The 27,662-nt window shown below is 43.1% G+C and overlaps 1 protein-coding gene across 5 annotated transcripts in view; it reads right to left on the bottom strand.

Moving 5' to 3' along the window:
- KDM2B (lysine demethylase 2B) overlaps positions 1-27,662 on the bottom strand; it is a 189,440-nt gene that overhangs the window by 45,017 nt on the left and 116,761 nt on the right. For 4 of the 5 annotated variants that reach the window (XM_089676473.1, XM_089676478.1, XM_089676486.1 and 1 more), the window contains 2 exons: positions 14,975-15,061; positions 130-354 (listed from right to left, as the gene is read on the bottom strand). In XM_089676473.1, the coding sequence (XP_089532599.1) occupies positions 130-354; positions 14,975-15,061 (312 nt within the window). Of the gene's footprint in view, positions 1-129; positions 355-6,215; positions 6,354-14,974; positions 15,062-27,662 lie in introns of those variants that run through there. The other variant, XM_089676501.1, reaches the window with a different exon arrangement.

Raw genomic sequence — 27,662 nt, 5'->3', positions numbered from 1 at the left:
ACAAAGGGACTAAAAAAATATGAAATGAAAAAGAAAGGGAGGGACATGTATACATTACAGAACAAACATGAAATATATTATCTTCAGAACAAGGATAAAAAGTGCCCATTTACAGCAGGCAATACCTACAGCTATACACTGCCGCATTATACAGGACTGTTTCATCCTTCCTGGTCCTCCAAACTTCTTCATGTCTTTGCAAAAGTGACATTCTCCACACTCTGTTCGTAAACATGCTTCACACTTGCGGCACCGCGTCCGCCTCCGGCGGGCACCAGCGCTGGTCCTGTTAGTAGATAATTTAACTGCAGGAGAGGTGGCAAGTTTCCCTTTTGGTCTTCCTACTGCTCGGTTCTGTACAAGAGAAGAAAAAATGAGTTACAATTACTTTAGAAGAGGAGATTCACAAGATACCAAATTCTACAGCTTCCTCTATAGAAGGATAAAGCTTTAAGTGGGAAAAAAAAAAAAGCGCTCCTAAAATTTCACTCTTGGCCAACCCTGACAAAGCATACTTTAAGGACTCATGCACACCAGGTGTATGTCCATCTCTTCTAGAAGCCTTTCCTCCTGGCAACTGGATTTCGGTGGAAAGAAAAACAACCAAACACCTGATGCGCGTTAACACATGTAAACGTGTCTAGGCATGTTTACCTGTGTCAAGTGTTTGGGTGTGAATTCATTTCATTGGCCAGAATAAAATTAAGTGCTGGATGTGTCTAATGTTAAATTGCATTTACACGCGTAATCAGTTTTTTTCTGCCAAAACACTGCCGCTCCAGGACGCTCTGCCAGGCGGTATTTGGACACATAGGCTAACATGCAGGCACCCCTAACAGCAGAGTTAAAAATGTCCAGTGTGCACAAACAAAATCATTGGTAATAACTACCGCGCTACAGGTATCCATATCGCAATCTGCACAAATCACTTACAACTTTGCAGGAATCTGACCTTCTATAGCGAGATGATGGCCGGTAGATAGAACCCACAGGACCTCTTGCATACATTGAAAGACATCAAAACAAACCTCTGCTCTACAGAAACATAGTCATTTATCAAGACTTATCCTAGTTTCTCTTAACACACAGACAAAATAATTGTTATTCAAGAAAAAAGGCCAAAGTCATGAGTGAATCCATGCGATTCGGCAATGAAGATCCCATGAGCCCTCTTTTCAAATCCATACCATCTCATTTCTTGAGAGGAGGTCCTCTTATAGGTCAATTTTATATAAATCCTTGTTGAAGGAGTAATATATTTTTAATACAGTTATTTTTTAAATAAATTCCCTAACCCGCCAAATCCTGCAATTCCTTGCCCTCACTCCTGTTAGATCTTCACTTTGTGGCCTGCTGGGACGTTTTGAGGGCCTTGTTCACACACGCAGCAAGTTTGTTAACACCTCTGAAAAGCATTCTGCAGAGGTGGTTTAGAGCCGATTTACAGGCATTAAGGAAGAGAAATTCTGTCTTCTAAAAGTCTGGGTTTTTTTTTAATCCCCAAGAGGGATTTTACATTTAAATCCTGGTGGACTGCACCTCAACCACACGCCTTAGATGCAGTTGCAGTGTGGTCCCATTGACTTGAACAGGGGGTGGATGGCAAGTGGCACCACCTACCAAGCGCAAGTAGAGTTGCCACCTCATCCCTTTAACACTGAACACATTAATTACACAGGTTCTGAGGCTACCTTAATGCAGATAAGGCACTGAGTTTAATTACCACCTTAATCAGCCACAGAACCTGTGTAATTAATACGTATCGGGTTTAAAGGGATGAAGTGGCAACCCCAAGCGCAACATGCTATATAAAATTTGTCACACTGCGAAGTGACTGTAGCAATCTATATAGACATATCCACTGGGCAGGTTAACTTGCTAGTAGGAGATAACAACATGGAACAACTGCCCGTTTTCACTGCCTATGAGGCCTAAAAAAAAAAAGTCTTTGAGCTTGAGGGTGCATGTGCAGTAAAATCCTCAATCATTTCTACGCAAAGGCTGCTACCATCAGTTCCAATAGTCACTGACCTGTCCAAAGTACAGTGATCCCTTACATACTGTATCTATTCTAGGGCATTCCAAAATGTACTGTACAAAAATGTATACAAGTCATCTAATGCTAATGCCAACAGCAACAGTGATGAAATCTACAGGACAAATATGGGGATTCAGTCTAAAAAACAGCCCAAAATACTGATTCAGGCTGCTAGGTACAGCAATTTGTAGAATAAGCACCTACAAGTTTTATGGCATTCAAGGTTCTATCAGTTAAAATACACCTAGTTTTAAGTTCAGATTCGCATTTTCCTAATGCGATATGATGAATACTCTCAAACTGCACCACTCTCAGTAAATTTGGTAATCTTGCACATCAAAATGGAGTGGTGAGTGGCCAGCTTGGCTATGCATATTTCTTTATTTTGACATAGGAGAACAGTATCAGGTTTGTATTTATTTACAAAGCAGAGAAATACCAAAGTAAATATTTCTGAATGACATCACTTGTTTCTGAAGGCTGATTTTACTTATTCCTTCCTATCTGCCTTCAGATTTCACAAATATTTACCAGGGGAATGATCTGAAGGTGTTTAGACCTCTAAATGTAGATATCAAAAAGGCATGAAACTAAGCAATGGAAACAACTGGAAATCAAACAGATTCAGCTGAAGGTGCAAGTCCCCGGTCACACTGGATGTGAATTGGAATGTGATTTGCATGCCATGGGACTTGCAAATTGCATGCCAAGTCGCACCCTACTGTCCACAATTACAGCGGTCATATCAGTGCGGTTCCAACTTGGTTGGACCCGCATTGATTTCTAAAGTAGTACATGCAATACTCTTGGTGCAATTTGCATAGACATCTGTGTCAGATGTCTTGCAAATCGCACCTGAAATCGTCCTGTCATCCGACTTTGAAATCGTGCGACTTCACTGTAAGTCAAACGATTTCAAAATCGGGTTTGGTGTGACCGGGGTGTAAAATGAGAAACTGGCAAAAAATAAAATGTTAGGAGGAGATTCCTAGAATGTGTAACCGTTCAGCTATCAGATGCAGTGACAGCACACATACTATTTGTATGGGTGAACAAAATCATCTTCGGCATACCATCACATTATGACACTTACCTTGAAATGAAGCCCTACAACAATGCACTGTCACCGCTGTCAATACTTCCATTGTCACCCGGCCTTCCTTCCAGGTTCGGGCTCTTTGGCCATTTGAACAGCCTGGCTATGATGACATCATTCCCTCGCATGCGCACGGTACAGTGCTCTCAATGGACGGTATACTCAAGTGTGCCGTCCAATCAGAGTACAGTACGCATGTGACAGGAACGTCACCAGCTGCTACAAATGTCAATAGCTCCTAAATTGTACACATTTCACAGATATTCACTGTACCTACAGATTAGCAGCTGGAAAAACACCCAGTGTGCATGAGGACTGTTCTTGGCTTTTCATGGTTTTTTCTACAGCCAGTAAACTCCCCAGCATGTTATCCTATGTGTCCATGCACACATAGGCTGTAGCCTTCCTAGTGGTCTGAATATGTCCATATTTCTGTGCTCAAAGCAGTACATTTTTTTGCATGGAAATATGTATTTTCTTTATTGTAGGCCTGTAATTTTTAGGAATAACTCACTGAAATCTGTCCGAACAAGAGTCTAGTAAACATCCCGGGTATGATAAAATTTGAAACACAAAATCATAAATTATAAAATAATAATCATAAAAAATATTATAATAATTTAATTCAATAATATAATCAAACCAAAAACACTGAAATTTGAAATATAGCACCAAGTTGGCACATCACTAAACAAAGTCGCAGAATCGTTTTCAGTGTCCGATGACGAATTTCCCCACGAATCATTATCACTCAATTCTGCAAGTGGTTCTGATTTACTATCACTGTTCTCTAGCTGGTCTAAAACCGCTTTTGACCTAAAGGGACGCTTTTTGGACACCATGGACGTTTCTCAGTTTCCAGGCAGAAAGAACAGTAAAAATGCAGGCAGGGCACAGGACAAAGCACTTGGGACAAAATGTATGTGAAATGGTTTGATACAGTAATGGAATACTATGAGATTTTAGTGTATTTAGTGAATATCACTTTTTCACATTTTTAAATTTCCCGCCAGTTCTGTCCCCCGTACGTCCCAGGGAACGGAACCCAGAAGACAGATGCCGGCATCAGCCGGAGGACATTGCCGGGGACACTGCAGTAGGGACATCGCGGGAGCGCAGGACAAGGTAAGTGAAGAACAGATCCCGGAGCAACGCTGCAGTGTATTCCCGAGTGTAGCTCGGTTTTACCGCTTGTGGTGCTGAAACTTTACCCCGAGCTACACTCAGGAATACTGCCAGGGAGGTTAATCAGCGTTTTCTGACAGGGGCGTTTTTAGGCTGGAAGAAAACAAAACAAAACAAAACAAACAGAACTAGTGGGTTTCTAGAGGAGTTTTTTTAGCTGTAAAAATGCTCTAAATGTTGGTAAACATGGAAAAATACAGCAAATAAGTGTTTTTGTTTAGCAAAAAAACATGTCCTTTGTGTGTAAAAATTGCTAAAAATCTGAAAGACAGAAGAATGCAGCGAAACGCTAATGCAAAAACACTAAAACAAATAAACAAGCTGAAAAACTTGCATTTTTAACACGATTTTACACAGCGAACGCTACCATCATTATTACAACGCCCCGTGTGCATGGAGCCTTATGGCACAGGTCATAAAAGAGGACTTTATGACTTTACTATTGCTTTAAGAGCAGGATCTGATCACTTTCCTCAGATTAGAGTGATGAAGGACATTTTTTTGTTCCCCCCCCCCCCCCAAGCGTGTCTTACTTGAAAGATGATGCTTTTAAAACCCTAAATTATATGTAAAAAACAATCATTAAACTCTCTTAAAAGCAATTACAAGTTAAAAGTAAAACTACATGTTCAGTATTTTTAAATCAGCATTTTTCATTAAAACAAGTGGTGATCCTGCCATGAAGGTCCTTGTGCAGGCATATCCTGTTCTACAGCAACAAAGCTGTGTCCCTGTCATCCTGTCACATGCTCTCCCAATGTACCAACATGCACTGCACAGGCATGATCCACTGCTGTCATCAGGAAACCACCTAGAAAAAAAAAATGATGTGTGGCAGTTCCTGGGGTGCATGCAGACTGGATGAGATTAGCAACACAAATACCATGAATAGAATATTTGATGTTTTTACAAATGGCCATGGTTTATGATGTGCGGTGGCTTAACCCCTTCCCACCCAGCACCCCTTTAACTGCATCTAGGGCCAGGGTGTGGGTTGGACGCCCTGATCATGTGACCACTGTGATTGGCTGTCACAGCGATGATATTACAGGGAACCTGTCCCTCTCACACTGAGCCGTCTATGAGAGCGTTCTCAGCAAAGGAACCTTGGCCACATATGTGTGGCATGTGGGCACCGAAGCCCACCCTCACATGGGTGCCAAAAGCTTAATAAATCAATTGACTTGGGGTTCACAGCTATTATACGGTTTTCTTTTTTTGTCCTCAATTAATGGGCACTTGACCCTAGAAAGGAATAAATCACCTGGGCAATGGGGAAAAAATGAGGTAGCCATGAGCAATAACCCCAGTGACCAGGGATCTTCCCCATTACAAGGACAACCGCCGCCAGTCTATGAGAAGCTGAACTTTGCAGGACCAGTCAAAGGACAAGGTTTACAAAGACTGGAGCTGCTGGCCAAGGCAACCAATCAGCTTCCAGCTTTCATTCTTAAAGCTTCGCTGTACACACTTAAGGAAGGCGCTGATTGGTTACTATGCCCAGCAGCTCCAGAACTGGCTCTCATTGTACATGAACGGTCCCGTGTCAGGGGACGTTGTGATGTCAGCCAGCATTATGGGAAGGTATGGGCTCCATGACAGCAGCGATCAGTGTGTAGGCTCACCTGGAGCCCGTACCACCCTCCAGTGCAGGACGCCTCCCTCCCTCCATCATCGGCACACATTACACACCAGAGTGGGGAAGTAGAGCGGATCTCAGCATGATGGTGCCCTCTTCTATGGAGGGATTAGCAGCCCCGATGGAGGAGATCGCTGATCGCTCAGTCCCTCCCCCACCTTCACGCCAATTGCCACTACCAGCCCGTTTCCTGCACCTCTTCCTATAGAGCGATCGGGAACTTTCATTGGCTCCCCTCCCCCCTCCCGGACACCGACCTGATCCTGCTCCGAGTCGTACTCCTCATCATCATTGCTCAGGGACAGGGCCATGTCTGCTCATCCGGGCCCAGTGTGACATCGATCGGGGGACACTGCAGACTCAGCCTGCACGGCTAGTGGAAGGAGGAGGAGGAGGGGGCGGAGGGAGAAGACACACACTGCTCGCACAAAGGGGAGGAGGGCTGCTAGTACCATCATTATTCATGAGGCCGGCCCAGGAAAGGGATTGCCACCTGCTGATCACCAATCACAGGCCGGGGCCGGGCGCCGGGGATGTCAGGGGGAGGAAGGCCAGGTACAAGCCAGGCTATGGGCAGCGGGATCTTCTACCCCGGTCTGTGGGCAGCGAGGACCTGGGATCGACTGCAGTGATCCCTCCTGTCACCCCGGTGTACGGTCAGAAGGGATCCGGGATCATCCAGAGTGATCCCGCATGTCACCCCATTGTACGGTCACGAGGGATCCGGGATCATCCAGAGTGATCCCGCATGTCACCCCCATTGTATGGTCACGAGGGATCCGGGGTCATCCAGAGTGATCCCCCGTCACCCCGGTGTATGGTCAGGAGGGATCCGGGGTCATTCAATGTGACCCTGCCTGTCACCCCATTGTATGGTCAGGAGGGATCCGGGGTCATTCAATGTGACCCTGCCTGTCACCCCATTGTATGGTCAGGAGGGATCCGGGGTCATCCAACGTGACCGTGCCTGTCACCCCATTGTATGGTCAGGAGGGATCCGGGGTCATCCAACGTGACCGTGCCTGTCATGCTGGTTTATGGTCAGGAGGGATACGGGGTCATCCAGTGTGACCCTGCTTGTCACCCTACTGTATGGTCAGAAAAGATCTGGGATCATCCAGAGTGATCGCACCTGTCACCCCATTTTATGGTCAGGAGGGATCTGGGATCATCCAACGTGACCCTGCCTGTCACTCCATTGTATGGTCACTAGGGATCCGGGGTCATCCAGAGTGATCGCACCTGTCACCCCATTGTATGGTCAGGAGGGATCCGGGATCATCCAGAGTGACCCTGCCTGTCACCCCATTGTATGGTCACAAGGGATCCGGGGTCATCCAGAGTGATCCCCCGTCACCCCGGTGTATGGTCAGGAGGGATCCAGGGTCATTCAATGTGACCCTGCCTGTCACCCCATTGTATGGTCAGTAGGGATCCGGGGTCATCCAGAGTGATCCCGCCTGTCACGCCAATGTATGGTCAGGAGGGATCCGGGGTCATCCAATGTGACCCTGCCTGTCACCCCATTGTATGGTCAGGAGGGATCCAGGATTGTCTGCAATGAGCCCGTCTGTCACCCCGGTGTATGGTCAGGAGGGATCATACAACCTGACCCTGCCCGTCACCCCATTGTTTGGTCAGGAGGGATCTGGGGTCATCCAGAGTGATCCCACCTGTCACCCCATTGTATGGTCAGAAAAGATTTGGGATCATCCAGAGTGACCCTGCCTGTCACCCCATTGTATGGTCAGAAGGGATCACAGGTCACCCTGGTCTATGGTTAGGAGGGATCGGAGATCATCCAGAGTGATCCTGTCTGTCACCTTAGACTAAGGTTAGTAGAGATCTGGGGTCACCCCAGTGTTTGGCCATGGAGAATCCTGGGATCATCTAGAATGATCCTCTGGTGTCACCCCATTGTAATGACAGGAAGGATCCAGGATCATCCAATGTGACCCTGCCTGTCACCCCATTGTTACCCTCAGCAGCAGCAAGGGTCATCAGTCTTAACAATCACTGCCTATCAATCACCCCAGTGCATGGCAAAGCAGCATCCACAATCAAACTCCCCACTCACTGCCCCAATTACTAGGTCATTGTATTGTATTGTTACACTGAAGTTCCTTACTAAAGGTCCTGTACTAAAACTAGAACCCCCAGGACCGCCAATCAACCACAAATAAACTACAAGGACTAATGTGCTATAGGAGCTGAAAATCTGCAGTGAAAAAATAGAGTGAATATTCACTTCAAGGATCCAATCATCTGTAAAGTTGAAGTGCTAAAAATGTCCTTGTCAACAAGGTGATGCTAGACTATTTTGCGCCCAAGGCAAGACCTTCTACTTGTGCCCCCCCCCCCACAAAAAAAAAATTTTAAAGACAGAAAACATGAAACTGCTAAATTTCTTTTAATTTGCAAAAATAAGCGCCATAAGGTGTCACCAGCACCAATATTAAAAAAACAAAATATATATGTACCAAACAAAATTAACTTAATTAACCAGACAGAGAAACAAACAAAAAAAAAAGTTACAAAACTCAACAGTGATCAGCAGCCGCCAGCAGACTTGCAGTAAGGGACGGAGTCAGAGGAACACTGGAAGGAGCAGCAGCTCAGCTGCTACACTGGCCCCAGACATCCGGCATCTTTCTCTGTCCTTTCTTCCTTCCCCTCTGCCATCCCTCCCCTCAGCTGAAGGTTCATTCATGACGTCCTACATGAGCAATCAGTATGCACTTCCCTCACACCGACCATTGTCCTCCCCCTCCTGTCACCTCTATGACCCACCATCCTCCTATTCTTGGCTTTCCTCTGATGGCTCCTGTCAGGGTGCATAGTCCAGCCTGCGGTTCTTAGTTGCCTCCCAGCACTACACCACTTTCCTCTCATACACATTAGCCCCCGATCATCCTGCTAACATAGGGTTAACCCTGCAACCAGAGCACACCCCCACCTATTGAGTGGCTCCAGCTGTGTAGAAGAAGGCGGGGCCAGCACTGGGCACACCCCATTCAGTCACTAGCTGGCGGATTGTGTGTGCATCGGAGATGTAGGGACCGATCCTCCGATCAGAGACTGCTAATGTCATCACATCCCATCCTACAGGGAGTCAACACTTTACTGCTACATGGAATATGGATATATATATATTAGACAGGCTTGTGAGACAATTGTGCAGAGTAAAGATACCATCATTCCCTGTGTATGAGGAGAGGGGGACTGCAGAGAAATTAAGAATTCATACACGGAGGTCCATAGCTCACAGAGAGAGAGAGTGCTGGCCTGTGCAGCACCCAGATGCCCCTAGGTGGCAGTGCGCCCTAGGCAGTTGCCTAGTGGAAGCCAGGGCCCTGCTGGTCAATCACAATCATGTGCAGATGCTTTGCACACATCAGATAATTAACCACGTGCCCTCTGGAAGGTTTTACCCCCTTCATGACTAGGGAATTTCTTGCTAATTGGCCATGTACTAATTTAACTGGCAATTGTGCGGTCATGCAACGCTGTACCCAATCATTTTTTTTGTGGTATTTGATCACCACTGGGTTTGTTATTTTTTTTGTATAGGTGTACCTCGGTTTACAAATGACTCAGTTAATATAATTTTCAGTTTACGAATGAAAAGCCACTGAATATAAAGGCCTCGGTTTACTAATTTTTTTCACAATAGTGAAAAAGTGTATGTCAGTGCCGATTTTTAAATGCAATTGCCGGCTTTTTTTTTTCTTCACAGCTCTTCATAGCTCACAGAATTAGCTGTCACTTTCCCCAGAGCTAAAGGATACTTTGTTTCTTTTAAGAAACTAAAAGGAAACATTGCTTCTTTTAACTGGGGGGAAATAAAGGAAAACCTTTTTTTTAGCTGGAGGAAAGTGACAGCTGAATCTCTGAGCTATAGTGAATGAAAAACAAAAAACAAAAAAAAAAAAAAAAGGGGGTAAGTACATTTAAAAACGGCACCATAATAAATAAAACAACGTCGTGGGGTCCCTCCTCCATTCATACCAAGCCCTTCGGGTCTGGTATGGGTTTTGAGGGGAACCCCCACGGCAAAATTTAATAAAAAAATGGTGTGGGGGGTCCCCCTCAAGATCTATACCAGACCCCTATCCGAGCATGCAGCCCGGCGGGTCAGGAGGGGGGGAGGGAAAAGTTAAAAAAATTGATGAGAGAGCGGGCCCCTTCCGACCCCCCCCCCCACTGAACCATACCAGGCCACATGCCCTCAACATGGGGGGGGTGCTTTGAGGCACGGGGCCTCTTCCCCACAACCCTGGTCAGTGGTTGTGGGGGTCTGTGGGAAGGGGGCTTATCAGAATCTGGAAGCCCCCTTTAACAAAGGAGCCCTCAGATTCCGGCCCTCTCCCCTATGTGAATGAGTATGGGATACATTGTCCTGCTACCCATTCACAAAAAATAAAGTGTGTGAAAAAAGACAGGACATGGTCTTTGACAAAAAAAGAATGCCCCCCCCGCAGTAGATCCAATGTCAATCACGATGTCCGCCGCCGACCCAAAAAAAAATTAAAAAAAAAAAAAGCTCCGCTCCCGTTGCTAGCTACCTGCTTCGCTGGCTTGACTGTTCTTAAATATGTAAGGGGCAGGGCCACCCAGTGACATCATGCGTGTGGCCCCACCTCCTTGTGGCGTCATCAACCGGGGCATGCTGGGTCAATGATGGCACAAGGAGGTGGGGCCACATGTGATGTCACTTTATTGGCTGAAACCTGCTGACAAATTTGTGCTGTGTCCAATCACAGCACAGGTCAGAAGGGGGCTAGTGCATGAAACCCAGAAGCCAGGGAACAACATACAGGTACGTCTCCTAGCCTGGCTGTGTTGCCCACCTACAGTGCATGTACTGTGGGTGGGCGGCAAACCATGAAAGCTGAACTCAAGATAAACAAATATTGTCTAGACCTTTAAGGCATGTGTATTCTTGACCGGCTTTCACACTGATCAGTTTTTCTTCCATGTTTGCCTTGCCAAAAGCGGAAGAAAAATGCATGACCATTAAATCCTATGGAGCTCTTCACACCAGTTAGTGCGTTTTTTTAGAAGTCCTGCACAGTACTTGGCATTGTTAAACCCCCCCCCCCCCCAAAAAAAACCAAAAAAAAACCAACACCACCACACACATACCTCCCTATTGCAGCGAGTGGAAAACAAGGCAAAAAAGCACTGCGGATGTGTTTTTGGTGTGTTTTTTGAGTCAAGCACTGTATCTACACATACCAATACAAAGTAAATTCACCAAAATGTGTTGCACTGTATATTAATACACAAAACAAGTGAACCTAATATAATAAAGTGCATAAAACAGTTCACATCATAATTAATAAATTCATTAATAAATAAATCCACATTTCAAGTACACTCAAATAATGGACAAATAAATAATCCCAAAAAGTTCATAGAAAGTGGAAAACCAATTGTGTGCGTCTGGAAATACCCAGAAAAACCTTGTGCCTCCACTATTCAACCAAGTGTGCGCCACCAAGAGGGATATCAGAGCCTCTTACAAGAATCTAAAGGTCTAAAAGCGCTTAAGGTAGAGAACACTCGATGGATAGATGGGTCACAACTCAGCTCCTGTCGGGGATCAGCCAGCACACCAGGTAGTCACAGGTATCTCCACTCAGCACTCCTCAGGCCGCCATCTCGCACCAGATATGGGACAATATACTGATCCTCCACTCCTGCAGCAGATGGCACTCTGGAAGTGAACTCTCCCTCTGCTTCCTCACGTCCAGTGCAGGGCTATGGTTCCTTCATCAGTCTGGATGACATCAGAAGACCCTTAGACCTCCAAGAGTATGGGGGAGAAGAGACTCTGGGGACTGATCTAGGCTGCGGGGATTGAGCTAGCAACAGAGGAGCCTAAGCACCGTCTCCATCAAGCGATGTGCATGGGAGCCTTGATGTCATCAAGACTGATGCAGGAACCATATAGCCCCATTCCCTGTGTTCCCTGCACTATTCCTTTTGGTGTACTTTGCAGTAAAAGAAACATTTTTATGTGGCAGGCACCCAGGTAGACCGGTAAAGGCCACTCCAAAATTGGCACTGGAGCCAATATATATACAATCATCTTTTACTGCTGGAACATGTTCCAATAGCAATAGGATTCCTTAGACCAGTACAGCAAGGAACCTAAATTAATTTGGCTTTTTGGGTCTAAATATTTTTATGTGTAGCCCTGATTTTGGTTTTCAGAATGTTTGGAACCTACATTTTTGCAGTGCAAAAGAATGTTTAAATACCAGTGGTTCCATTTACTATATATTAGGCACACAGGGGTTTATTTGCTAAAGTTGGTTCACTCAGAATCTCGTGCACTTCTGCACAGAAACGAATCAACTTATAGGTTTTATTGCTAAAGCTTAATTGAACAAGCTGAGGTTAGACGCTGATTGGCTTACCATGCACAGGGGCATGAGATTCTGAGTGAACCAGCATTAGTAAATAAACCCCACAGTCTCTATTACACTGTATATCAATATCAACCTTTGCTAACTTTCTGATCCCAATATTACCTGGAATGCCTTTTCAGTACATATTCTGAGCTATCAGCGCAATGTTTCCATTAATATAATTTTTTTTGTTATTTTCACATTTTCTTTGTAATATTTTATTAGGTTTGTTCTTGTATTAAATACAGCAGTTTGTATAATAGTAAAAAGAGTAAGTAAAACACCATTTGCAATCAGTCTGGCTCTTTCCATAAAACAGACTCTTTCACTTTGCCCATCAAAGTTTTGCTAAAACTGGAGAGTGCAAAATATGGTGTAGCTATGCATAGAAACCAATCAGTTTTCATTTTTTTTCTTAATTGAACAAACTGAAGTTAAAAGCTGATTGGCTACCATGCACAGCTGCACAAGAGTTTGCACTTTCCAGTTTTAGTAAATCAAGCTCAAAGTCACCGTCTCTTACAAGCCCATACCCAAACCCACTTATTCACACCTTTGCAGCTCAAACCTTGGCTCTTGTAGTAACTAATTATGGGGGGAATATGGACAAGGTAAGTGGGTGTGTGGGTGGGCGAGCAAGAGACTCTTACTTTGCCATTAAAGCGGAGTTCCACTTACACTGTAAAAAAAAAATAAAAGTCACCAGCTACGAAAACTGTAGCTGCTGACTTTTAAAAAGAACAGCTCGTTTCACCAGCCGTTCTGTGTTCCAGGCGCCGGCATCTTCAGTGTGGGCACCCAGCTGTGACAGCTTGCGGCTTCACAGACGGGTGACCACTGTGCATGCGCGAGTAGCGCTGCACTTTCTGAATGGCCCCATCATCTTCTGGGACTTGTCACGTGTCATAGACTACATGGAGGGAGGGTAGGATGACAACTTCCGCTTTCGATCGCCTAGGCGATCGCAGTGGAAGTGGGAGCGGGTACCTGTCAGTTTCGGGTATCCGCTCCCTAAAAGGTGCCAATCCTTAATGGGGAGCGGGGGACCAATCTTTAAAGTGGAACTTCCCCTTTAATGGCAACAGCTGAGACATCTGCTAGACAGTGAGTACATTCTGTATCAATGAACCAATTCATAGACGTGCAGCATGAGAGAGCAGTAATTTACAACCATTATGTAGCACTAGAAAGCAAGAACCAAAGCATGCATATGTAACAAGAAAATATGGCTACCTCCACATTTGTCCCGTTTTAACTTTAGTTGCTCTCCTGGTAAATTAGTCAGTTCTGTGTTTTTATTGTTAAAAGGAAGACATTTGCTTTGTTAATTTTTAATAGACTTTTTTTTTTTTTTTCAACCGTTGCTTAACTATGTATCTGTCAGCTACCCGTATATAGTCTTATGCAGGTTGTGTAGTGCTGGATTCTAGGCTTCTAGGCCAGGTTCACATTTGTGCGGGCCGCGATTTGCACGGACTGCCGTGCGCTGGGACATGCAGCAATGTAGTCCCTGCACTTCTTCAGAAATCTCAGCCCGCACGGGAATCGAGGTTCCCAGTACGGTTGCGATTTCCAGTGCGGGCGGCGTGCCATTAGAATTAACGGTACCAGCCTGCGGGTCCCGCATTCATCTGTGTGGGTGGTGCAGCTGCAGGTATTTCTGCGGGTCCTGCTACGGCACCACCCGCACAGATGTGAACCACGCCTAAGGGCCGGCTCACACCAGGAATCGTACAGGAACGCACTGTGCGTTCCTGTGGGATTCACTTGCAATTGTTTGTGGTGCAATTTCAGCCTATTCATTTTGAATGGGCTGAAATTGCACTGCACCAAAAGTAGCACATGCACTACTTTTAGAAACACACTACAGCCGGATCTCATGGTACTTTTGTACCATGCAATCTGGTGCGGACAAACGCACTGCATCTGCGACCTACATTTGGGGTGTTAACTCTGCACTGACACTTGCTGCAGATCGCAAGGGCAGCGCGATTTGAATGTGGTGCAGAAAACAAGCCAGTCTTGACAAAGTTATTTCTGAATAAAAAAGGCCCTTCATCGAAGTGTAAAAATTGCTTAAATCTAAAAACGGCATAAAAGTAGAAGACAAGAAGTGGTTTAAAAGCACTTGGCAAAAGAGAAATATATGAAATGTCATTGCTGACTTTTTTTTTTTTTTTTTTTGAGTGTAAACTCCAGGGCAGTCATAATATTGGTTTATTACTTAGGAAGTCATCGCTCTGGATCAGACATGTATATCGAGTGTTCCAGGTCATGCATTCACCAAGTAAGAGGAAAATATGAAAGAAAACAAATAAGCAATGGCATCTTCACAGTTTCTATCATGTTACATTGTCTTTTTGAAGTAACTATGAAAGCCCTTCATGTGATCTGTTAAACTCCATGCATAAACATGACATTTTTGAATGTTCCCCAATATTATCACTATCAGAAACCACGGTCATTATATTTACCTTTAGAACCACCTATATGGCTGAAGAGGCCGGGGGGGTATTGTGTTGTCAGGGTTGTTTTCCTTTTAAACAGGAAAAACCTTTTAAAAACATATATATATCTTATACAACTGATTTAAGACTCACCTTGGCAGGTTTCTTAGGCCAAGACACGACAGGTACTCCAGAAATGGCCAGATTCTGATCATCATCTGCGTGTTCCTTGAGTACAGTCTGTTCAATGGAAAGTTTTGTTAATGCCAAACATAGTATGCATATCTATATGTATCACTAGACATCTTTACCATTAATATTACAAAGATGAAGTGCTTTCCATCTATTAAAGTATAACAGCAAAGATATCCTACACGAAAAGTATTACAAATAATCAAAACCAAGAAATCAGAAGAAATCCAATGGAGGAAAGCAGCAAGCACTGTACCTACACATACCAATACAAAATAAATTCACCAAAATGTGTTGCGCTGTATATTAATACATAAAACAAGTGAATCTAATATAATAAAGTGCATAAAACAGTTCACATCATAATAAATTCATTAATAAATAAATCCACATTTCAAGTACACTCAAATAATGGACAAATAAATAATCCCAAAAAGTTTATAGAAAGAGGAAAACCAATTGCAGTCATGTGCTGGAAAAATCAAGGTGCTCTATGTGTACGTCTAGAAATACCCAGAAACATCTTGCGCGTCAACTATTCAACCAAGTGTGCGCCACCAAGAGGGATATCAGAGCCTCTTACAAGAATCTAAAGGTCTAAAGTGCTTAAGGTAGAGAACACTCAATGGACAGATGGATAGATGGGTCACAACTCAGCTCCTGTCGGGGATCAGCCAGCACACCAGGTAGTCACAAGTATCTCCACTCAGCACTCCTCAGGCCGCCATCTCGCACCAGATATGGGACAATATACTGATCCTCCGCTCCTGCAGCAGATGGCACTCTGGAAGTGAACTCTCCCTCTGCTTCCTCACATCCAGTGCAGGGCTATGGTTCCTTCATCAGTCTTGACAACATCAGAAGACCCTTAGACCTCCAAGAGTATGGGGGAGAAGAGGCTCTGGGGACTGATCTAGGCTGCAGGGATTTAGCTAGCAACAGAGGAGCCTAAGGACCCTCTCCATCAAGCATGGGAGCTTTGATGTCATTAAGACTGATGCAGGAACCATATAGCCCCATTCCCTGTGTTCCCTGCACTATTTCTTTTGGTGTACTTTGCAGTAAAAGAAAAATTTTTACGTGGCAGGCACCCAGGTAGACCGGTAAAGCCCACTCCAAAATTGGCACTGGAACCCATGCATCTGTAGATCTGCCACTGTGACAATAATTCCTTGAGCATATACTATACAACAATATATGTAAACACAATCTGTTCTTAGGCCACTTTAAGTAAGGAGATACACTGTCCCACAAGGTACCTATTAGCCAGAAAATCCTCTGTGTATATCTGATTCAGTTTTGCTTTGTTTCCAGGAACCGGACTTCTGGGTCAAACCCCATCCACCAATATGCTGTCCAGTAGAGGTGCTTTTAATGCCCACTAAGGGCTCCATCTGAACAAAATAAAACTAAACCAGAGGGGTGCACACAAAGGTTTCCAGACAGTAAAGCCATTAGTCAATACATTTTTGTTTCTCTGGCAGGACTTTGTTTTAGATTTTTAAAATGGCTGTTGGGTTCACACCACAGGCTTGGATGGTGCAGGGCGAGTTTTAAAGCGGTATTAAACCAAAAAGCAAGCATTTATTATAGTGCTTACCCTTTTTTAGATGAGATGGCTGCATTCATTTTATTTTTTTGGATTCATTCTATTTTTTTCCAAAATAACTTTTTATTGGAGTTCATAAAAAGATACAATATTAATTATTACAGTAGTATAACACTGGTAAAAATAAGATAAGTTTGAGGAAGAGAACAAAATGGAATCTGCAGTGTTCCAGGTAACATCAATAGCTAAAGCCATCACATAGTGAAATAATTTATTAATCTAAGCAGTCCAGGGTTTCCACATATTTTCTAATGTAAGAGAAATAGCTCTCCATAGAGCCTACATTTGTTCGTACAGGTAGCATGTATTACCTATAGTTATAGTTTAGGGTGGATTAAGAGCCAATTGCCGTTTCCGATCTCTGGTTATATTTCTAGTCACTAACAAAATGTGAGTAACTGTTATATGGTAGTTAAAGTGTTACTAAACCCACAACAGTAATAACAGTCTGTGTATGCAGTTAGGCATGCTTGCTATACTCACTGTGGAACCTAAGGGGTTAATTTTCCGCATTATGTAAAAAGGATGTTTGATCTTGTCTTCTCGGATCCTCCTTTTCTCCCACAGTGTCAAAATCCATCTGCTGATACAGAGCCTTGGGGGGACACTCTGTGCATGCTCAGTTTGGTGTGTATTGATAGAGAGGTTTTGTTTTTGTTTTTCTGGGAGGGTGCATGGGATCAACAGAGGGCCAACCAGCACTGTCCAGACAAGAGGGTAAGGAGTCATGCAGCCTCACTGGACAGTCAGAGGAGAAAGAAAACTCATCTTACAAGATTAACCAGTGCTCAGCCAGACACTGCTATATACTGCTGATGGAAAAAGGCATTTAGCAGTTTATAGCTACTAACCCCAGGACACTGCATCCACTATATCAGGTCTCCCACAGTACACAGAACATGAAAATGCAATTGTTTTAGTAACACTTTAACTGGGAAATCATCAGTCTCTGGGTTGAGAATGGCTAAAGATGGCTTGGGGAAAACCATTAAACAAGTGCTCTCAGATATAATTTGGAAAATGTTCCACCAAAAACTAATTACGTTTTTGCAAGACCATAAAGTATGCATTAAGTTTCCTGTCTGACTACAACCCTGCCAGCATAGAGGAAAGCAAGAGGGGGAGAAATGGGGTATAGTACCATTGCAATGCTAATTTTTGTGCTTCAGAGCTGTAAGGTCAGATTCCCATTTTAAAAGATTGTCTTTTAGTAAATAACTACTTGTTCTGAAATAAGTTGTGAGAAAGGGGGATGCCCTTATGTATAGGTAAAAGGAGACTTCTAGAACTGCCACATTTTCAGGTGGATATGGAAAATAGGAAGGGGAACTACAGAGAGGAAATTATTCGTAAATAATTGTAGTGCTCAGTAAATGGTGGTCTGTATTACGCCTCCAGCTCTTCCAGGGTCATAAGGATGTGGTCACAAAGGAGGAGAGGGAGTGGAATGCTCTCCACTCTAATGATATTTGAACTGGTAGGTGGTCTAATCCAATATACGAGCTGACCTAGTTGGACCATTAGGTGGTAGTCACTGATGTAAACAAAGCCCATACCGCCAGCTCTCCTATGTTTAACCAGTTGTATCCACTCCAAGAGATAGACAAACGAAACCAGCGCTCCAATCTTCATGCAAACCAAGGAACTGCCAAAATGCCAATCGAAGAGGTGCTGCCCTTCTGAGATCGGGAAATCTGACCACTGGTGAATGAAAACAAACAAGGGCGCACTCTCATTGTGCATTACCATGGTAAACCACGTATTTTATTAAATAAAAAGGATGTATACTCACAAACCAACGTGATTATAGGCATCATTAGACACAGTTGTATTGTGACTGTCTTTGTGGATCACTCATACTGCCTATAATCACGTTGGTTTGTGAGTATACATCCTTTTTATTTAATAAAATACGTGGTTTACCACGGTAATGCACGATGAGAGTGCGCCCTTGTTTGTTTTCATTAACCAGTTGTATGTAGGAGCACCAGGCTTTTTTATTTTGCCATACAAATTTTTTGGTCATGGAGTGTAAGGATCATAAATGGTGAGATTTGAAGGGAATGGGCAGTGTCCTAAATAAATAAAAAATTTGTGAAAGGATCAAGATTTTGAAGGCAGCTAACCTACCCGAACAAGATAATTCAAATTTAGACAGATGTAGATGTTCTTTAGACTTTTTATGGATAAAAAGAAACATAAATTGGAGCCAGCTACTGAAGTACAGTATGTAAATCTGCTAGTCCATTTAACACTCTCCTTCCCCAGACTGACAATGCAGCTTTTCAAATGGTGCCCCTGTGCTCATTCATACAGATTGGTGGCACTCTCATACACAAGACTGGCCAGATCACCAGGTAAAAACAGAGTGGGAAAAGCTTAAAAAAGAAAACTAATGTAGCCACCACATCTAATGCTTGGTAAGCTGCAATATATTACATTTTACCTTTTTGGTTTTGGGTTTAATACCACTTTAGTTCCCGGCTGCATCTCTAGTGTTGTCTATGAACCCAGAGGAAATATTTCACCTAATGCCTTGAGCTCTGTCTAGTTTTTACAGAGGACATATTAAGGACATAAAGAGGAATAATTCACTCAGAGTGAATTCAAGAGCTGCAGTTTACTCTGACTTTCATGGCAGGACAAGGTATCTGGTACTATGACAGAACATTTGTTGATCATTTTCTTTTACGAACCTTTGGTTTTAGAAATACTTTTATATGGGACACAAAGCATCCAGCACAGTCCAACTCATTGATTGTTTACTAGTGCATCAAAATTCAGTTGGCAAGGGAAATTTTCTTTCCACAAACGAAGAGATACCAATATATTTTTGCATATTCTTTGCATATCAGTGAACACTGCAGAGTTATACAGCTTTATATTACCCTTCTGTACAGTTATGCAACAACACAGGTACTAGCTATGTCATGCTTAAAATGTAATAAACAGTTACAGCTATACTTTCCCTAGTAAAGATACTCTGGAAAGCCATAAAAGGTATTCTTCCCATAAATTTTCACACAGCGGTGATATATTTCAGAAGACTAATATCATAAAATGGAGAAATAAAACCTTTGCAACATGGTACTAAATAACCTAAGAATCTAATAATATAAATAACTCAAGAAAGACATCAGTGTAAATTTTTACTGAATTCAGGCTAATTATACTGCGCATGTACCTGATGTAGTTTTGTTTATTAGTGCATGGTTCATCCCCATGCACCTTAGTTCCAAATTGCTAGGCTGCTATTAGGTTGGTTGGTAAAAAGTCAAACTGTGAAGCAGCAGTATGCACAAACCAGCTATCCTGGGATCCAGTAAAGTCAAGCAGTGATACAGGTTGTCTTGAGCTGATCATTAGGAAAGCAAGGTCTTTGACATTCCTTTGCTAGGCTGATTGTCAAACTGTTGGCCCACCAGCTGTTGCCAAACTACAAGTCCCATGGGGCATTGCAAGGATGACAGGTACAAGCATGACTACCAAAAGGCAGAGGAATGATGGGATATGTAGTTTCGCAACAGCTGGAGGGCCTCCAGTTTGAAACCCCTGGCCTAGAGTGTTCATTACACAAGAATGGGAATAACTCCCTCTCTACAAGCTCAGGTAAGCAGCTTACTGAGGGGAGAAGGCTACTATTCAGGCTTCCAACAATAAAAAAAAAGAAAAAAAAAAAACACAGAAAATGGCTGGATCGGGAATGCTCATGTACTAGCCATACTCAAATTGTGACACGATCCCAGCCTGAATGTTTTCAGGTGGAAGGTCAATCATCTAGATTTTAAATTTTCCTACAGGTTTCTCCCAGGAGAGACCAGCACTAGAGATATGTGCAAAGCAATGCTCATCCCCTTCTCAAGTGGCACATGATCGCACCTTTTGCATGAGATGAGCGTTCAAATTTGTAAAATTTGTGTCTAAATCATGCATGCATAGCAAGCCACCAAAAGGTTGCTTATTTCCACCACAGCCCTGTGAAGTACATGTTACTCCTGGATATGGCAAGTGACTCTCCTCTTCCTCCAAAACGAAAGTGGTGGGTGTTGGAGCAACCAGTCACCAGGTACTCACCAAGTGCTGTCATGTGCGAATGGGTGATTAACTCTATATAATCTTAGAACCAGCCCGACCAGGAGAGCTTTGTTGGGGTAATCAAGAGGGGGGGGGGGGGGCTACCCTTCCACCAAACCCTAAATAATAAGTAAAGTACAGGTTTTTGTAAGTGAACACCTCTCAACACAGCTCATTAGGCCTTAAAAATGTGACTTAGAAATATACATGAACACATAATATTGCTATTATATTTGGGACAGTGAACCTAAAAAGGTGTGTGAGTACAGGAATGTGGTTTCTTTCACATTAACACAAATATAGCAGCGATAGTAATTCATTATGCTGGGCTGTGGGAACACAAGCCAAGTTGTGTTTCCCCAGTTGGTTGCTATTGTTTTCTCATCTAAGGTCCATAGACATGTGTCAAGGTCTGCAGAGTGACCCCATCATCTTCCACAGGCTATCCCTGAAGCAAACAAACTTGTACAATGGTCTTCTACATTCACTACTTGGTGTCTACAGGCAGGGAGTGGAGAAAATACTGTGAAGCTATTCAGTGAACCAGGTTGGATTAACCACTTGCCTACTGGGCACTTTTACCCCCTTTGTGCCCAGGCCAATTTTCAGCTTTCAGTGCTGTTGCACTTTAAATGACAATTGCACATTGTACCCATATGAAATTTTTATAATTTTTTTCACACAAATAGAGCTTTCTTTTGGTGGTATTAAATCGCCACTGGGTGTTTTATTGTTTGCACTGTAAACAAAAAAGAGCAAAAAATTTGAAAAAAAAAAGTTTCTTTGTTTCTATTATAACATTTTGCAAACAGGTAATTGTTCTTCTTCATTGACGTACATTGATGAGGCTGCACCGATAGGCACTGATGAGGTGGCAGGGATAGGCAGCACTGATGGGCTGCACTGATGGGTATTGATGAGGAGGCACTGATATGCAGCAATGATGGGCACTGATGGGCAACACTGACTGACGCCACTGATCATCAGTGCCCTGATGATCGGTGCAGATGTCCTCTATGTCATTTGCCAGTATCGGCAGTACTTTCCTCACACTGTGACAGCGTAAGGAAAATGCTGTTGATAACAGGCAACTTTCTTCTTTTGTGGAACATGGTGTGGGTGGATTTCTGCCAATCACAGGTCCCCAGCCTATGTCTTAGAATGAGAGGTAGGTGAAGCCTCCATCAATCTACATGTAATATCCCTGCCCCCACTGTGTTTAGCTTGTTAGTGGGCATGGAGGGGGAGGGAGCAGGCTGTCATTTACCACTGTGTATATGCCCACGTGTGACTCTAATGACATGGGCTGCTCAGATGTGATGGGGAGGAAATGCTCAGATAGAAACTCACTGAAAACGAAGCCAACCAGGATCTTTTGCAGAATACAGAGAACGACTCTCTTAGTAATCAAGTATGAACAGCATGCAATACAGAATGTATGGATAGTTTTTTTTATGATGTTGGTTTAACTTTAACATCCGATGGTTGGAAATTGTACTTTTATGCCATAATGTTTTCAAACAATATAAATGTCATAACTGTCACTTTTTAATGTACAGATGCTTTACAAACAGGGACCCATTTGCTATAGCTAGTAACATTCAGATACTGACCAGCTATGCCTCAACCAGCCTCTTCACTTATGACACAATTATTTGTTCTAATGCCAGAAAAGTCATTCCTCAGCGATTTGTTACTTGTCTGTGAGAGATTGCAGTCTAATAATAAGCTGAAGCAATGAAAAAAACAGCCATTATCTAGGACATTGCGAAGCTTAAGCTGGCCACAGACCACTATGCAAAGAAAAAAAAATGCAAATAAAAAAAGGCATATGTCAGCCATTAGGGCATATGTGTTATTTCAGACTGAATCCGGAAGGCAGGCAGAAAATTAAAATTTTTTTTATTATGTGGGGAGTGGGTCAGGGAGCACCAAACTAACGATATTACATCGATTTGCCAGCAGATATGTCGCTTTGGATGGGTTGGGACAGGAGGTGAAAGTCTATAATTGGGAAGACACTGGAAACACGAGGGGAAACTACAATAGCTAGATTAGGTACTTTGCTGTACTCTAGCTGGCTATGTGATGCACAATCCATGACAATCGCAGCACATTTGCAGGTGCCATTAAAATGAATGGCACCTGAACATGCGATTCCGCGCCTTGTCATTTTAGCAGAACGTTTTGTGATTGTGTCCGAAATTCAAAATGCCCATATGTAAATGGAGCCTTAAAGTGATACTAAAAGGGTCAGGTTATTTTTTTTAAATAATAAACATGTCATACTTACAGTGAAGGAAATAAGTATTTGATCCCCTTCTGATTTTGAATGTTTGCCCACTCACAAAGAAATGATCGGTCTAAAAATCGAATGGTAGGTGTATTGTAACACTGAGACAGAATAGCAACACAAAATTCAGCAAAAAATCAATGTCTAACAAATGATGCAGTGATGTGCATGTTCATGAGGGAAATAAGTATTTGATCACAAAACATGACTTAGTACTTGGTGGCAAATCCCTTGTTGGCAATCACAGAGGTCAGACATTTCCTGTAGTTGGCCACCAGGTTTGCACACATCTCAGGAGGGATTTTGGCCCACTCCTCTTGACAGATCCTCTCCAAGTCATTAAGGTTTGGGGGCTGATGTTTGGCAACTCAAACTTTCAGCTCCCTCCACAGATTTTCAATCAGATTAAGGTCTGGAGACTGGCTAGGCCACTCCAGGATGTTAATGTGCTTCTTCTCGAGCCACTCCTTTGTTGCATTGGCCGTGTGTTTTGGGAAATTGTCATGCTGGAACACCCATCCACGACCCATTTTCAATGCCCTGGCTGAGGGAAGAAGGTTCTCACCCAAGATTTGATGGTACATTGCCCCGTCCATCGTCCCTTTGATGCGGCGCAGTTGTCCTGTCCTCTTAGCAGAAAAACCCCCCCAAAGCAGACTGTTTCCACCACCATGTTAGACAGTTGGGATGGTGTTTTGGGGGTCATAGGCAGCATTCCTCATCCTCCAAACACGGCGAGTTGAGCTGATACCAAAAGAGCTCGATTATGGTCTCATCTGACCAAGACACTTTCAACCAGTCCTCCTCTGCATCATTCAGACGTTCAGTGGCAAACTTCAGATGGGCCTGGACATGTGCTTTCTTGAGCAGAGGGACCTTGCAGGCACTGCAGGATTTCAATCCTTGTCGGCGTAGTGTGTTACCAATTGTTTTCTTGGTGACTATGGTCACAGCTGCCTAGAGATCATTGACAAGATCCTCACGTGTAGTTCTGGGATGATTCCTCACTGTTCTCATGATCATTGACACTCCACGAGGTGAGATCTTGCATGGTGCACCAGACCTAGGGAGACGGACAGTTGTTTTGTGTTTCTTCCATTTGCAAATGATTGCACCAACTGTTGTCACCTTCTCACCAAGCTGCCTGGCAATAGTTTAGCTCAGTCCAGCCTTGTTCAGGTCTACAATCTTGACCCTGACATCCTTGGACAGCTCTTTGGTCTTTGCCATGGTGGAGAGTTTGGAATCTGATTGTTTGATTGCTCCTTTGGACAGGTGTCTTTTATACAGGTAACAAAATGAGATTAGAAGCAGTCTCTTAAAGGGAGTGCTACTAATCTCAGCTTGTTACCTGTATGAAAGACACCTGGTAGCCAGAAATCCTGCTGCGTGATAGGAGATCAAATACTTATTTCCCTCATGAACATGCAAATCAATGCAATGGTTTTGCACAGAGCAACTCTGATCCTCCCCTTCTCAAGTCCCCCACCCACGCTCCTGCCTCCTCCCTTCTGCTGAGTGCCCCCAGAGCAAGGTGCTCGCTGTTCCTGTCTGCTGAGAGCTGCCTGGGTGGAAGGGACACACTCCCCTTCACACAGCAGACAGGAACAGAGCTGAGGCTGTCAATCACAGGCTGTGTGCAGGGATACCTCCCTTGTAAATTTTTAACCTCTTGGTTGCAGCAAAATTTGTCAGAAGTGACTCATTGAGATAGCAAACAAGGCAGAAGAGAGAAATGACACTTTGTTCCCCGGACTGAGACAAGTATACACTATAGAGCAGGGGTAGGCAACCTTTGAGAGGTGGAGAGCTGCCTGAACAACATGAAAGAGCAAAGATCGCTGGGGTTCAGCGCCATTACAAAAAAAAAAATTAAACTAGCAAGGACTAACTAATAAGGAAAATGTATAAAAATATAATAAAACAAACATCACTGTAGAAATACAAACTTAGCCTACCTTAAAAATGAACATTGTCAGTCAGTAGGCCAGTGGACGGTGTCAGTAGATTTTATTTTTACAATTTTATTATTAATATTTTTTTCTAAAAGAGGGGAACACTTGGGAGAGGAGTCAGACAGCAGAAAAAAGGAGAGAAGGACAGGAGAGGCAGTGGGGGAGGCGTTTACTAGAACCGATCCCCTGGATTTTCCTCCTGCAGCAGCTGTATGTTGGTGTGAGGGCAAAAATGGTGGCAGATCACAGTGGGACAACACTGGATTCACTGAGCACAATATTTAAATGTATGGTCATAGTTCTACTAAAGAGAGTAACTGCTTTTCATACAATTTTTTTTTTTTTTTTTTTTTTTTTTTTTTAACGGTCATGCTCCTATTATAATAATTTAAGTAGACCTAGATTTTTAGTGCAGTAATTTTGAATAATTTTCACTCCATGGTCTGTGAAACACACAAATCGGAAGTGTTTTGTTTTTTGAGTGAAAAAAAAAGAAAAAAAAAAAAAAAAAGCAGCCACCACATCTAAAGACTGATAAGCTGTAAGGTGTTCTATTCTTGTTCCTGAGCACCAACATTTGCTTACCTCTTTGGTTAAGTTTACACATGTGACTGACCTTGCCATCGCTCTGAAATATGATCTTAATTAGATTGCTTTTCAGGGGAGTCTGACAAGCACTGAGGAGGCAATAAGACGCTTCCTCAGTGCCTGTTTTAACTCCGCATAGCCTGCACCACTACCCTGCCACTGTATGCATTTTACGCAGTCACAATGCAGGATTATTCACTTGGATGGGTTGTGTTTGGTGGCGATATTGGCTCAAACACAGCACAGGGTATACTGTTTGTGGTGACCATGAAGTAAAACATTGTGCACATCCCTATGCAGCTGCCTTTGCAACTTAAAGTGGAATTTTGCTCTCTCAATCAACATTGACTATTTTTAACCACTTGCCCGCCAGAGGATTTACCCCCTTTCATGACCAGGCCATTTTTTGTGATACAGCACTGCATTACTTTAACTGAAAATTGCGCAGTCATGCAATGCTGAGCTTTCTTTCAGTGGCATTTGATCACCTCTGCGGTTTTTATTTTTTGCGCTATAAAACAAAGACCAACAATTTTGACGGGAAAAAAAAATATTTTTTTTTTACTCTTTGCTAGAACACATATCCAGTATAAAAATGTAAATACAATCAAATTTCTTCATAAATTTAGGCCAAAAGGTATTCTGCTACATGTCTTTGCTTAAAAAAAAAAATCCCAAGATGTGTAAATTAATTTGTTTACATGAAAGATATAGCGTCTACAAATGGCGGTATATATACACACTGGAATTTTTATTTTTTTATACTAGTAATGGCGGCGATCAGCGACATATAGCGGGACCGCGGCGGGTATTCTGACCCCGGGTTGGAAAATGCCACTGACATCCCCAGTGACACGAATACAGTGATCAGTGCTAATAAAAAGCACTGACACTGTACTAATGACACTGATCAGGAAGGGGTTAACATCTGGGACGATCAAAGGGTAAACTGTGTGCATTTTACATTATGTGTCGTGTGTGTTTTACTACAGAGACATGCAAAGCAGCATGTCCTTGCTGAGAGGAGAGAGACCTGTGTTTACCTGTGAGACCTGTGCCGGCCGGGACCCAGTGATTGACAGCCCTGCCGCCCTGTAGCAGCACTTTTACTATAGTGCAAGCAGTTAACCCATTGCTGCTAGCATTAGTACATGGATAGGAAAGTATGTCATATTTACTTGATTTAAACTTTTTGGTGTGTGTTTTTTTTTTACATTTCTTCAGTACCTTCCAGGTTTCCATGCCTAGGCAAAGGATGTCATACATTTCAGGAGACTTCAGGAGGGAAGGAAGGGTACTCAGCAAAGCCAATACAAAGGCAGATGAATTCCAGGAAGTAAAAACTGTATATGAATCATCTGCCCTTACTCAAGATGGCCACTACCAGAAATGCCAGGAGATGTTATTCAAAATGATTTCTCAGAAATATAAAGCATGGACACATGGATGGATGGAGGAATTTGCTTTGAATATGAACAATGAATTAAATAGCATGTTTGGTTTGCAGTGCTCAGATGCACTGCAGTTTCACATTAAGTGGGGCAGTAAAAATGTGACTTCATAGACTATTTTTTACCACTCTGGCAAGTGTGAATGAGCCCTTATGAAGCACAGCAAATTTAACTATTCAGCTATCGGCCTAAAGGAAGGATCTTGCGATATCATAAGCATGTGGGGGCCATACAAACTACTGAGTACCATTTTGAGTTGCTGCAATGACATTTCAGAAAAATGGACTAGCCTGCTGCATAATTTTTTCACTTTGATTTTCTGGGTGTCTTTGAATTCAGTCCTCTGTAGGTCGATAAATTTAATTTCCATCAAATGATGGGGTATCCTTACATTCCTAACACATTACCCAGTCCATATCAGTATAGATATCCAGCATGAGATTTTTTACCATTGAGATCTGATGTGTTTTCAAAGTGTTCCTTTAATTTTTTTTTAAACACACACACTTATTTTTTTCCAGGTATTGACCAAAACATATCCAAACTATAGTTATATAATGGATATGGGCTGAAAGTGCACACTCTCGGGTTTAATTTAAGGTTATGTACATCCAAATTGGAGGAAGGGTTTAGGAATTACAGCTCTTAAGAGTAGCCATCCCCCCTTTTTCAAGGGACC

Source organism: Staurois parvus, unplaced genomic scaffold (assembly GCF_062004578.1).
Source record: "Staurois parvus isolate SC_StPar_1 unplaced genomic scaffold, SC_StPar_1.0 ptg000014l, whole genome shotgun sequence".
Classification (NCBI taxonomy): Eukaryota; Metazoa; Chordata; class Amphibia; order Anura; family Ranidae; genus Staurois; species Staurois parvus.
Note: the sequence above shows the minus strand (reverse complement) of the source record. Positions and strands in the feature narration are given on the sequence as shown.